This window comes from Capra hircus, chromosome 23, assembly GCF_001704415.2.
Source record: "Capra hircus breed San Clemente chromosome 23, ASM170441v1, whole genome shotgun sequence".
Lineage (NCBI taxonomy): Eukaryota > Metazoa > Chordata > Mammalia > Artiodactyla > Bovidae > Capra > Capra hircus.
The window spans coordinates 40760343-40774179 of record NC_030830.1 but is presented as its reverse complement, the minus strand read 5'-3'; the positions used below and the strand labels follow the sequence as shown (position 1 = coordinate 40774179).

General features: G+C 53.3%; 1 protein-coding gene across 1 annotated transcript; it reads right to left on the bottom strand.

Annotated features, from left to right (window-relative positions):
* MLN (motilin) lies at positions 7207-13016 on the bottom strand. Its single transcript, XM_005696459.2, has 4 exons — positions 12900-13016; positions 10616-10729; positions 9212-9320; positions 7207-7469 (listed from the first exon to the last, which is right to left on the bottom strand). Exons 1-4 carry the CDS (start codon positions 13014-13016, stop codon positions 7207-7209), a joined length of 603 nt encoding a protein of 200 aa, XP_005696516.1.

Below are 13837 nucleotides of genomic sequence, written 5' to 3'. Positions count from 1 at the left end.
GCGGCGGAGCGGGCGGGGCTCCGCGCCATGACAGGAAGGTCAGTGGTGGCCGCCATATTGGGAGGTCTGTGACGATCGTCGTGTGGCCATGATGGTGAGGTCAGACTCGGCCTCCCAGGGCCACCATGTTGGGGAGGTCTGAGGGCGTTTTTGAAGGGTTTTATTTTTGGTTTCCTTTTCTCTTTCCCGTCTTGCTCACTCCTTCTGTGAGAGCAACAAACTCCATGACAGGCCCTCAGTTCAGTTCAGTTCAGTTCAGTCGCTCAGTCGTGTCCAACTCTGCGACCCCATGAATCGCAGCACGCCAGGCCTCCCTGTTCATCACCATCTCCCGGAGTTCACTCAGACTCACGTCCATCGAGTCCGTGATGCCATCCAGCCATCGCATCCTCGGTCGTCCCCTTCTCCTCCTGCCCCCAATCCCTCCCAGCATCAGAGTGTTTTCCAATGAGTCTACTGTTCGCATGAGGTGGCCAAAATACTGGAGTTTCAGCTTTAGCATCATTCCTTCCAAAGGAATCCCAGGGCTGATCTCCTTCAGAATGGACTGGTTGGATCTCCTTGCAGTCCAAGGGACCCTCAAGAGTCTTCTCCAACACCACAGTTCAAAAACATCAATTCTTCCGCGCTCAGCCTTCTTCACAGTCCAACTCTCACATCCATACACTACCACAGGAAAAACCGTAGCCTTGACTAGATGGACCTTAGTCGGCAAAGTAATGTCTCTGCTTTTGAAATATGCTATCTAGGTTGGTCATAACTTTTTTTCCAAGGAGTAAGCGTCTTTTAATTTCATGGCTGCAGTCACCATCTGCAGTGATTCTGGAGCCCCCCAAAATAAAGTCTGACACTGTTTCCACTGTTTCCCCATCTATTTCCCATGAAGTGATGGGACCGGATGCCATGATCTTCGTTTTCTGAATGTTGAGCTTTAAGCCAACTTTTTCCCTCTCCTCTTTCACTTTCATAAAGAGGCTTTTTAGCTACAGGACTAAAAAGGCCGCAGTTCCAATTTCCTCAAAAAGATAAGTTTCAGTTACCCCGAAATTACCTCAGCACACAAGAGCCAATCAACTGCCAGCCCAGGAAAATCAAATCAAGCCCGGGAAATGAAAGCCAATCAAACCCGTGGCAAGCCTGGGAAAAGAGAACCAATCAGGACCCGTGGCCAGCCCCCGGGAAATGAGAGCCAATCAGAACTCAACACCTAACCCCTCACTAGATAAAACCTCAATAAAACCCTTCACCTCATCAGACCCGGAGACTCCCGTTTTTCGAATTTTGCACGCGATAATACTCTTGATAAGCAATGTAACCCAGAGTTCAGGGCTCCTTCCTAGGGCCGCTGCGTCGGTGTCGGTGGGAGCCCCAGCTCGAGCTTGGTAATAAACCTCTCTTGCTTTTGCATCAGATACCGGCTCCCTGGTGGTCATTGGGAGATTTCCGACTTGGGCATAACACTTCTCCCTGTAAGACCAAGTGTTCTTTCTCTCTGAATCCTCCACCCTTTGGTTGGGTGGAGGCATGGTGGTGGTAGTTTAGTAGCTAAGTCGTGTCCAACTCTTGCAACCCCATGGACTGTAGCTTCCCAGCTAAGTCGCTTCAGTTGTGTCCGACTCTGTGCGACCCCATAGACGGCAGCCCACCAGGCTCCCCCGTCCCTGGGATTCTCCAGGCAAGAACACTGGAGTGGGTTGCCGTGTCCTTCTCCAATGCATGAAAGTGAAAAGTGAAAGTAAAGTTGCTCAGTCGTGTCCGACTCTTAGCGACCCCATGGACTGCAGCCCACCAGGCTCCTCCATCCATGGGATTTTCCAGGCAAGAGTACTGGAGTGGGGTGCCATTGGATTCTCCAGGCCAAAATACTGAAGTGGATTGCCATTTGCTTCTCCAGGGGATCTTACTGACCCGGGAATCGAACCCACGCCTCCTGCATTGCAGGCCGATTCTTTACCGACTGAACTAAGAGGGAAGCCCTAGGAGGGAGGCATGGTAGGCACTCAGTAAAGTCATACTGAATTGCCCAATGGTGACAAAACGTTACCTGCCATATCAGTAAATGAAGGATCTAGCCACCACATTACAGCCTCCCCTGTTGGTGATCCCTGAGGGAACGCAGGGTGGAAACAAGGAACGCCCACCAGCTAGCAGTCATCAAACTGCAGCCACCCTCAAGGTGCAGCTTGAGGAAACTTTGGATGAGAAAACACAGGATACTAGCTCCAGATAACTGAGGTGCATATCAAAGGAATAATTTCAGTAAACTTAGTTTCTTGTATCTTCCCAAACATAGGAAAGTGCTAAGTCTCTTAATTTGAGATATCTGGTTCTCTTTTATTGACAGTAATCTTTTGTCATGCCTACCTGGTATTGTTGTTGCAAAAACTCATATCATGGCTTCCCCCTCTTCCTCTTCTGAACAGTTTTCTCAGGGTTATCTGAGAGGCTGTCTCCTGGGCTTACAGTCCTAAGAACATCCACCAAATAAAACATAATTTTCAACTTTTACTGGTGAAAGAGGAGCCCTGCCAAGAGTGGGCAGACAGAATCCTCTGCCTCTCTCCGTGCTTGGGGAGGGCTTTGTTTGGGTCGTGGATTAGACCCCAGGCAGGCTCTGAGACCCAGTACAATCTAAGGACATGGTTGGCTGGCTTCTGTATTTTTCTGACTTTTCACTCACTGATATTGAGCCCCAAGGGGGTGCAGGCCCTGCTCTTGGCCAGATGTTAGCTCAAAAGAAGCTCCTTCCATCCCATCATGCCACCGCATCCCATCATGAGGGCAGAAGAGGCACATGCCCCTGGGCTCTGAGGGGCAGTTCAGGCCAGCGGGAGGAGGCTGTGTGGTCAGATGGTGGGAATTTTATAAGGAGTGATGGGGAGGGGAAGGGGCTTCCCTGGTGATTCTGATGGTAGAGAATCTGCCTGCAATGCAGGAGACCTGGGTTCAATCCCTGGGTCAGGAAGATCCCCTGGAGAAGGGAATGGCTACCCACTCCAGTGTTCTTGCCTGGAGAATTCCATGGAGACAGTCCATGGGGTCCCAAAGAGTTGGGCATGACTGAGTGACTAATACTGTAACTTGGGTAGGGGAAGGCTCCAGAGATGTAGTCTTGTGCCGCCTGTGGATTTGGTAGGGGGTTCTCAAGTCCCAACTCCATCACTAGACGTGTGATCGTATCCAATTGACATTTCTAGCCTGTTGTAAACTTTATAGGGTTGCTATGGGGACTGTGTGCGTGCTACGTCACTGTGAGGATTAGAAGAGGCAATCTGTGTAAGGTGCTCAGGACACTGGGCTTCCCAGGTGGCTCTAGTGGTAAAACACTAGGCTGCCAATGCAGGAGGCCTGAGAGACAAGGGTTCCATGCCGAGGCTGGGAAGATCCCCTGGAGGAGGGCATGACAGCCCACCCCAGTATTCTTGCCTAGAGAATCTCATGGACAGAGGAGCCTGGCGGGCTCAGTCCATGGGGTCACAAAGAGTCGGACACGACTGAAGCGACTTAGCATGCACACTCAGGCACGTGCGTCATAGTGTTTGTACATAACCCATGTGTCTGCAGCTTCAGTGCTGTGTGGAAACTCCCACCTGGCAAGCTGACTATACGAAGCTCTTAGCAGAGAAACCCGAAGAGAAGCGTGGGGAGTGGCGACAGATGGAAGTGACACTGTGCTGCGTGGTCTTCCTTGAGCCTCCCTCTCCCTCTCTGTCTTCCTTCCACATGGACCATCGGCCACCTTTTCCTAACGCTGATTGCCAGCCTCATAAGTTCCATTCCCTTTCTATGCTCCAGTTCCCTTTTCCCCTTCCGCCGTCTCCCCTCCTCCTCTACAGTCCCATTGCCCACCCCCACCTTGGCCCCACCCGGGGCCCCAGTGTTTGCATTCCCACCACTTGCTCTCTCATGGGGCATTTATCACTGGTCACACTGCGGGGGGAATGACAGCCTCCACTTGGTCAGGCTGCTGAGTTAGCCTCACCATCTCCCCGGCTTAGCTGCTCCCATGTGGTGTGATTTCTCTCACCAAGTGTTGTTTTCCTTTCCTCTGCCTGTGTTTGCACGGAATGCCATGAATTTGATATAGTGATTGCCTAACACACATACCACATAATAGTATTTTCTTTCTTTCTGAAGCACTGTTTGCATGACAAATGAGTTGGTAACATTTGCGCCTCTCCTTGCAGCTGTGCAGTTCAATATATAAAGAATGAGCCTTTCAGCATCAATACTGGCCCTGTGTATTCTAAGAGGGCTTGAAACTGATGCTTAAACAAACTTAATGTTACAGCGTTTTGCAGAGTTACGGTCTATTTCCACACAGTGGATCTTGGGGAGATTTAAAAAGCTACTGAAATGGAGCTATCCCCAGGGGTGGTCCCCATTGTGGGCTCTGTCCTCCTTCCTTGTGTGTGGGGTCCTGGCTGCTGCTACATACACCCAGGGCCAAGTGGCCCACAGCCCTCCTCCAGCCCTGCCCCAGCGCTGTCTTCCCTCCAGCCTAGAACCCAGCATGTTTGCAGCAGTTCCCCCGCTCCCACCCCACACTGGGCTGCCTCTGCCCTGCTGGGTCTAGCAGGGCTTTGGGGTCATGTGCTATACTTACAGCATGTTTGCTGATCATGTTTCCCTCCCTCCCACCCCCAAGAAGAAGCTTTTCATTCAGAAGATTTTTCATTCAGAATCTGAATGAAAAATTCAATCAGGAAAAAAAAACCTCGTGAAAAGAGAAGAAAAGAACCTTAAGAGTCAATGTTCCTCCAGGTCTTGGGCCTCTGCGTTCTCCTCCTGAACACCCCACTCCTGTCCACCGCCTCCCTCGACTGATAACCCTTCAGGGCCCTCCGTCAACACTCCCCACCCTCCACGCGCTGCACCGGCTCCAGTGAAGTCCGTTTGGCCTGCTTTCCTCCCAGCGGCCATCCCCCTGCTTCTGTCCCTTGGTCTCAGTGCTCCTTTGGCACCGCTGCCCCGGTTGTGTCTCGAGCCACCCTTGAGGCCCCTCCAGGCCCTCTCGGATCCGCCTCTCTGGGTCTCTTCCGGTTCTGCAGCTGGGCCTGTATGGGAACACACATTTCCAAGATCAGGGCAATACTGCAAAGTCAACGGCTGTCCTGCGTGCCCTCCTTTCCCATCACTTTGTTGTGGGTTTTTAAAAATAAGGCGAGCAGTTCGAGCAGCTCAGGCTGTGGTCCGTCTTCCTGATTTATTAAAGGCAAAAGTGGGAAAACAAGCTCCAATGTCTAAATCTACTTTGTAACCACATCCACACATTTAGTGGAGATGAGGGGCCGCTCTGAGGATGCTCTGAATTCCCGGGGGGCTGCCACACTGCTTGCCGTTCTGCTGACCTCTCTCTACATTGGCAGAGCCTTGTAATAATAACAGCCATGAATCTTTTAGTGGATTCCTTTCTCCTTCTCCTCCTGCAAAAAGCCCTACACACATTTATCAGGTCCTTAAAGATGCGCTGGGACCACGGACTTGCCCTTGACCCACCTTGTCCCCAGCCCCAGGATCCCTCTTGGCTATTCTGGGCTTCCTCGGGACCACAGCATGGGTGGCATCATACTGGGGTGGGGCTCCTGGGAGAGTACGGCTGGAAACAGAGGATGTGGGTGTGATTTTGGCTCAGATTTGGACTGGGATGGCCCCTGCTCCGTCCAACATCTTGCTGCCTTATCTCACTCTCTAGGTCAATGAAGGGGCAAATAGAGTCACAGAGACGTGTCAGAAAGGGGTTAGTGAGCAACTACGTCAACTGCTTTTCAACATCGGCTGAAAATTAAACAAAACTCTCACTCTTCTGACCACTTTTACACTTCGATGTCTGTGAGTAAGAGTTCCTTTAGCAGCACGAAACACATTCTCCGATGTCAATAATGAATTGCGTATGAAGAAAAATGTAATGCTTTCAGAACATTTTCTTTTGGGCTTTGTCCATGATTAGATTATACTAAATTATAGAGTACAGATATCAAGCAATTACTCTTTGCTTTTAACTATTCAATTTCATGGCAGATCCATGTAGTGCAGTAATTATAAAATCATACCGATGCGGCTACTGAGAAAATGCCTCATCCTGTCTGTGAATCTAGGATCAGGTCGCCCTATGAATTACCCATGGTCCTAAGTATAAAAGTACATTTCAGATGAAAACGGGTAATCTGTAACTCTCTGTAATTGCCAGGTAACTGGAGAGATTCTTGAAGGTTTTGCTGGATAAGCCTCACCAGGATGTGGGGAGAAGGGGCATCGTTGCCCTCCTGGTTTCTCTGGGCACGTCCCCTGTCTGATGCTGCTAGGTCCTGCTCTAGGCATCCTCTAGCTTTAGTCAGGAGTGTGTCTCTCTTTACTTCTGTTTTGTGAAAACATGATCCTTTTGTCCTTGGCTCAGCTCAGAACCTCCCGAAACTCTCTCTCTATCCTCCAGTTTTAATTCCTTCCAAGACTGTGTCTGTCCTGTAAGCAATTGAGTCTGATCTCCTGGAAATGGAGGCGCTTATTTAAAAAATAAAAGAATTATTTGAGCCGATGGTGAGAAATCGAACACTGGCAGGAGGAGGAAAACCGAAGAAGAGAGGCGCCGACACATCTAAAGAGGCGGCCAGGGCGCCGTGCATACAGAAGCAGGTGTTGGCTGAGTCCCGGTTCTGGCTCATTACCGGGAAGCACAGCAAAGGCCGCTGGGTGAGGCTGGGGGACAAGCCGGCTGCGGCGCGGAGCTTCCAGCGGGGCTGTCCAGCGGAACGGACAGCACCCTTGCGCTTCCCAGGTGCTGTGCTTGCTGAAGCAATTCCCACTGAAAAAGATGCCGACCAGGACTTCCCTGGCCTTCGCAGGGTGGGGGGTTAAGACTTCACGCCCCCAATGCAGGGGCGCGGGCTCCAGCCCTGGCGGTGAAATTAAATCCCGCATGCCCCGCTGCAAAAAAAAAAAAGGATGCAGACCATCTGGGGTGAACTCTCCCAAGGAGTCTCATTTCCCTCCATGGCATACGTTTCAATACTGCTGTGCAACCCTCAGGAGCTTCGAGAAAATCCCCCAGAGGGTGTGGGGACCCTGGCCCCAGAAATGGGCGCCCCCTGCTGGTGACGGGGCAAGATGGGCTCACTGTCGGGGCGGACCCCAGCAGAGGGCGAGGGGAAGGCACGAAACAGGGACGACGAGAAAGGGAGCCTTTTCTTTTCCTCTTCTCTGAGTGCGTTACTGACGAGCGGAGGAATTTAAGGAAGCTGGGAAGGGCGAGGAGGGGTCCTGGATCCGGTCCCTGCAGTCCCGCGCTTTAGAGCGAGATTCCTGTGTCTTTTCCTCCGCACCCTCCGACGTGCCTTGCTGCAGCCCTCTCTCCCCATTTTTTAGCGGCTGTCTTGGCAGTGCTTCCCGGGATCTCGCAGCTGTGCTTGGGTTGATCAGTACGTGCGTCGTCGGAAACTGTGGGAGCGTGCACAGTGCAGGCTCCGGGTCCTCTGTAAGGTTGAGGGGAGAGCGTGCAGAGCACCCCAAACGAGGGTCCTTTTTAGGGCTGGAGTCGTGTCTTCTTTCGACTACTAATCCAGGGCTAAGCCCTTAAAGCGGCGGGAGCGGGTGGAAATTCGGTGTGGGCACTGTTTAATTGCTGGTAACCTATGGATGGAAGGAGCTGTGCTTCCTATATGGCCCCAGTTTATAAATAAATGAACATCCATTAACGTAAAATTAAATTACAGTGAAATTTCCCATACGGTTTTGTTTAGAAGGCAGAAATAAGTGGGTTGGCTGTGTAATTCTGCCGCAGATGCTGGAGCGTGTAGTCACATGGTGATAATAATAATTTGCTTTTTGCTGGTGTCCCATCCCCCAGATCTCAAGGCAGATATTACCACCTTGCTTTCCAAAAAGGCTCACTGAGGTTAAAGGGCTGGCTAGAAGTTACCCAGCAAGGGGTTGAGTGCAGAGGCCTTAAAACGCTTTGGTCCATTAGACCTCAAGTCAGTAAACAGAAAATGGACCAGTATGCAGGAGACCTGAGTTCCAGTGCTTGTTCTGCCACTGGCTCAGCATGTGGGCAAAAAATGCTATTTCTCTGGCCTCACTTTCCTCAGGTAGAACAGAAGAGCCCGTGCAAATCTTATTCCATGGGTCTCATACTTGATCATAGGCGCACCATTTATGGCCAAACCCTCTCTGAGCTTTATTTCCCCCTTTATGGCACGACCAGAATCTGACCTTTGTAAATTAAAATAGTAAATAAAAGAGTCATTTCTGTATATTTCATGATTTATTTGCTGGCGGGGGATTTGTTTGGGAGAAGATGTTTTCCTTCCAAATCCAGTGGATGAGCTGTGCACATTTCTGGGTCCTCTCTGGGTTGGGGGGATCCAAGTTCTGTCCACCTTCTCCTCTGAGTGGCCTGTCACTGGGCTGCTGGAGAAAAGCAAAGGAGGTTTGCAGCTCAGAAGGGTCAGCAGATCCGTTTATGAAACCACCTTGTGAATCTGTCCGCAGGTCTGAGGAAGGAGGGGAGGTCTGGCCAGGTCTGCCTCCAGCTTTCTGTGTTGCCTGGGGCTAGGAATTTAACCTCCCTGCTCCCAAACAACACTTCCTCCCCCCTCTCCTCTCCTCCTGGGGACTAGGAGAAGAAATTAGTAGCTGGTTGTCAGATAAGACCTAGCTTTGCACCAGTGACTCAGGCTGACCTTGACTCAGGCAATGCCAAATGGGGCTGAGGACTTTGGTTGGCAGAATGAATGGGGTGGGGTGGAAATTGCAGGCTTTTGTGGCTACTCTGCCCCAGGGTTTCCTTCAGAGTCACCATCCAGCCTGGGGAGGGAAGGAATGGCTCTCTGCAGAAGGAGGCTTGCGGTCTTTGTCACTTGTAATCCCCTGCCAGGCAGAAGCTAGGGGAAGGGGTCTGGGGCCTGGAGATGCCCCTGGCTGGGGAATGAGGCTCCCCACCTGCGACGGCCGTCTGAGCCCCACCTCCACGTACACCACCGCCCCTTTCCCCTGCCGCCCCTCTCCCCGACTGCCCTCCCCCCCACCCCCACCCCCACCCCCACCCCCCGTGATTAGACTCCCCTCGGTGATGGGGTGGGGGAGCTTGCAGGAGAAGACAGCTTCTGGTTCTCAAGGGCAAAGCAGAAAAACAAATGACAGCCCCCCGAAATCCTACTGGGCTGTGCTGCAGGAGGTGAACCCGGAGGTGTCTGCCCACCCCGTACCCCCATACCGTTCTGGGAGGATGGCAGCACCTTGCGCAGCAGCCCTTCCAGGGTGGCCTGGTACTTTTCCAGCTGCCTGGAGTTCATCCTCATTCCAATTTCCACAGGAGCAGTCAGCTGTGAAATAAGGCAGAGTTAACAAGAAGGCAGTGCGAGCCGTTAATCCCTGGGTGCCTACAGGTGGCGGGCTGGACTGCAAGGACCACCGCCCCCCATTCCTCCCCATTCTGGTGGGGGGATGGAAGGGGTCTGCTGGGAATTCTGGCCCCTCCCCTCAATCTCACCTGGGGCCAGAGCCTGAGACCAGCTGAGAGGGAGGAGGGTCACCTCCCCTCCCCTGGTGGGGAGTCTGAGGAAGCAAATGCCCTTCCCCTTCCTCTGAATTATAGCTAAAACGTGGGAGTCTTATTAGGTGCCAGGTGTCCTTCTAAGTCCTGTTAAGCCTCTCAATAATCCTATGCTGTTAGGTAGAGACTACTAGAGCTCCCATTTTGCAGATGAGGAAACTGAGGACAAACAGCAGTTGAGTCACTTGCTCAAGGTCATACAAGGTTCCAAGTAGCAGAGGGAGAAGGGCACCCAGGGGGCCTGGCTCCAGGGTCCATGTGGGGAGCCATAGGCTACCCTTGGGTGGAGGAGCTGTCTGGAGGCTCTCCCCCCGGGTGAGGGGAGGGGGCAGAGCCCGGGGGAGCCAGCTGATCTCGCCAGCACCCTCAGAGCTTCCCGGTTCCGTGCTCTTGCTGCACAAGCCAGCGGGCAGACTTGGAGACGCCCTGACCCTGGAGAGCGCGGTGGAGGAGTCCCAGGCCCACTGCCCCTCCTCCTACCCAGCTCACCGGGCGTGGGAAATGGGCTCAGGAGGCCTGAGGACAGCCTTAGGGGCGGCTCTGCAGGCTCAGGCTTCCAGCCCTGCTGCCGGCTGGACTGGATGACCCAGAATGGCTCTCATGGTTCTGGGGGAAGGAGAGGGGGCAAGAGGTACCCATCCCAGCTTGGAACCCTCAGCAGCCTCCCAGGCCCTGCTGGCCTCTTTGCCCTTCTCAGACCCTCCTGGGTCTTTCTTCTGGGATGTTCTTGTTCTAGCTGTTTGCATGGGTGGCCCCTTCTTACCCTCCAAGTTTCAAATCAAATACCACCTCCTCTCCCTGGGGAGAGAATAGGGGAGAGGCCTTCCTTCCCCTCCCCCGCCAGCCCCACTGTCGATCCTGCCTGCTTATTTGGTGCCTGAAACGATTTCTTGTCTCATCCTTCGTGTCTGTCTCTCCCTCCTAGGATGGAGCTCATCACCTGAGTGTCTAGTTCACAGCACATTCTGTGATGCCTGGGGGACCATCCCCCAACCGGGTTTCTCTGCACTCCCTTCCCCCCTCCCTGATCCGTCACCCCACTCCCCTACCCCGTCTTCTGCTCACCTTGATAACCTCCTGTTTGTCTTCCCGGGGCTCCGCAGGGTCCGCAGGGCCCACCTCCTCTGACCTCTGCTGTACACTCAGGGATTTCTTTTGCCCCTTGTACCTCTCCTTTTCCTAGGGGCCAGGCACAAAATCGTGTAAAACTCACCTCCCTCAAACACTCGTGGCCCTTTGGGTTCCTATTCGGAGTGCTAAGGGGCCTGACCCCCCCAACCCCTAACAGGCCAAAAGAATCCCCTTTCCCAGGCGCTTCTCTCCCAGAGCGTCTCAGACACCTGGTGACCTCACATCATCCTTGGATTTGCCCGCCACCAAGTCAACCCAAAGAGGAATCCTTCCTTTGTAGTTCAAGCATCACACCCAGGTTGTTACTGTTAATTAAGTTAAGATGCTAAAAATAATGGCTGCCCTTCCTGCATATTAACGATGAAAATGTGTTTTTCATAGCAAAGCGCTTATAAAAAAAAGACGGCAAGACGGCCCAGCCTGTGAGGGCGCCATGGGGTGGCCCAGAAACTGGAGTCCCTGGGAGGTGATTTATAAGAGGCAAGACAAGGAGATGAATTATGGAGAAAGGAGTCTGCAGCTTCTTCATAAAAATCCCGGTGCCTGGCAATTACGAGGAGGAAACCACAGAGCAGATAAACGCCAAGCACCCTCTCACTGCCATTTTGCCAGTTCGTGTAGCACCGAGTTTGGCTCTTTCTGTCCAGCCTCTCATCTTGCTGGGCATCCTGCTTGCCAGGCCCCCGGGCACCTAGGTCAGACCCAGCCCGTTTCTTCAGTTTTTCTGAGGACGTTCTGGGGGTTCGGCTCCGGGCCTGCCCTGAGCAGCGGTGATGCTGGGATGGTCGGTCGTCGTTTCCGCAGTGGCAGGCGGGAGGGGGTGGGTCTAGGGGATCTCCTGCATCTATTCGCAGCCCTCTGTGTCTTCTCCTCCCCTGAAGGGGAGCTGGGTCCCGCCTGGCCCCTCTAAAGGACGCCGTTCTCTGTGTCCGTGGCAATCTGCCCTGGACAGAGCGTGTTGCTGCAGAGGCTGCACCTCAGGGCCGTGAGACCCCCAAGAGCACTGACTCATGTATGGGTCCCTGTTGGAACCTCAGTCTCAGACACATGGGACACAAAGCCCCATTCCTTCATCTCACTGGAAAAGAACGTGGAAGGGGGGCGGGCGGGGACTTCTCTGGGGGTCCTGTGGTAAACTTCGCCTTCCAATGCAGGGGTGCAGGTTCGATCCCTGGTCAGGAAGCTAAGATCCCACATGCTTTGTGGCCCACAACCAAAACATAAAACAGAGTGTTGTAACAAATTCAATAAAGACTTTAAAAATGGTCCACATAAAAAAAAAATGAACAGAAACAGGGAATTTCCTGGTGGTCCAGTGGTTAGGACTCTGCCCTGTCATTGCTGAGGGCCTGGGTTCAATCCCTGGGCAGGGAACTAAGATCCCACAAGCTGTGCAGCAAGGTCAAAAAAAAAAGAAAAAAAAAAAGAGAGAGAGAGATCAAGAGACAAAGGTGGAAAGGCACTCAGAACTCCGTGACATCCAAGGTAAAAGGCCCAGGGAGGGGGGTCTAACAGCCGTTTTCCACAGGCTGCACCACCTAGGTTCCACTAAGCCTGCCCTGTTTTCTTCTGGGTTCTAAAGAGAAGGAGGCTTTGGCCGCCACTCCCTGGAAAGGTACCTGTGAACGTTTGTGCCCACCTGTCCCTGCATCCTTCTTTCTCGGGGCCCCCAGAGCAGGTTCCCCTCTTCTCCACCAGCCCATCGTGTTTCTGCTCCCCTGAACTCAGTGCATACTGTCAGCATCACTTCTGGACAATTAATCACGTCCTGTCTTGTGACATCGCCCTGCTTTGTTTTCTATCCTGAGTGAACTTGTCATGTTGGCGCCTTGGCTCCTGAGTCAGCTCCTTGAGGATGGGAGGTTCTGAGATTTCCTTGTGTGTCTGACCTCTCACCCGGGGTGGCCCTCTGTGCTGCAGAGATGCTCTGCAAATATTTATTGGCTTGTTAATTGAAAACTTCCCCCAAAAGGATGGCCAGGGATAGGAAAAGATGTCACCTGTGGGAGCCACTGACACCTCTGTGGTACTGGTGAAGGGGCGAAGGTGGCTGGGCAGATGGCTGGAGCCTGGGGTTATCTGGAGTCCTTCAGGCTCACCTCAGGGTCTCTGGCATATCTGATTAAACATGGGTTTACTGAAGGGATGCTTGTCGTTGAGCAGGCTTGTGGGTCACCTTGGCTACACTGGGGAGGCGGGCAGCCTGGGAATATCTTACTTGCATCCTCTGGACTTCGCCGTAGGTGAAGATGGGAACAAAGCCTTCCGTCTGGGAGGCCAGCATGGCGGCTGCGTGCACTACCAGCAGGATGGCCGTGGCCTTGCGGGACAGCATTCTGGAGCTGGACAACGATAGGGAGCCCCTGTCACCCAGTGTAGGGCTCAGGGACAAACCACTGCATCGGAGGCAGGCACCCTCAGCTCTGGTCCACGTCCCACCTGGGACTGTGTGATCTTGGGCAAGCTGCTTACCCTCTCTGGATTTGGGCCTGGTGTGGGGCTGTACCAGAGGAGCTCAGAGCCTCTTCTCTGCTCCAAGCCCCCGAGAGAGGCCGCCCTGCCCCCTGGCCATACCGGAAATGTATCATTCCACTTGTTGGCCCTTCCCTTTGTTACTGGGGAGGTCTTCTGGCGTCAGCTGAGCTAATGAAGCAGGAGCACCCCCATATTGCAGATATGCAGTAAACTCTTAGATTATCAGCAGAAGCAAGCCCCAAGATCCAGAGAGCCCTGCCTGCTGCCTGAACCAATTAGCAGGGTAACAGGGATGGATCCAGGCCCACCCAGTCCTGCCTGGTGGTACCAGGCCAAGACCCCAGGTCTAGAGAGGAAGGGGTTGAGACCCTCTGCCCAGGTGCAGCAGACCCGGATGGAAAACTTCAGCTTGGAGCAGCACGGAAGAGCAGGGCAGGGTCCCCGCCTCTCCGGGCCGGCACTGGCTCTCAGAAGCGCCTCCTCAGCACCAGCAGGTCTAGCTGCCTGCTGGCCGCCGTCCAGAAAAAACCTCCTTCCTGTAACCCCCAGACCCCCCACCAGTGCTGGCAAGGTGCCAGCATAAGAGCGTGGGGCCTGTCCACATCCCAGAAGTGGGTGTGTCGGGAATGGCTGGCAGGACCTAAACTGCCAGGGAACAGGTGGGCATGGGGACCACCAGAG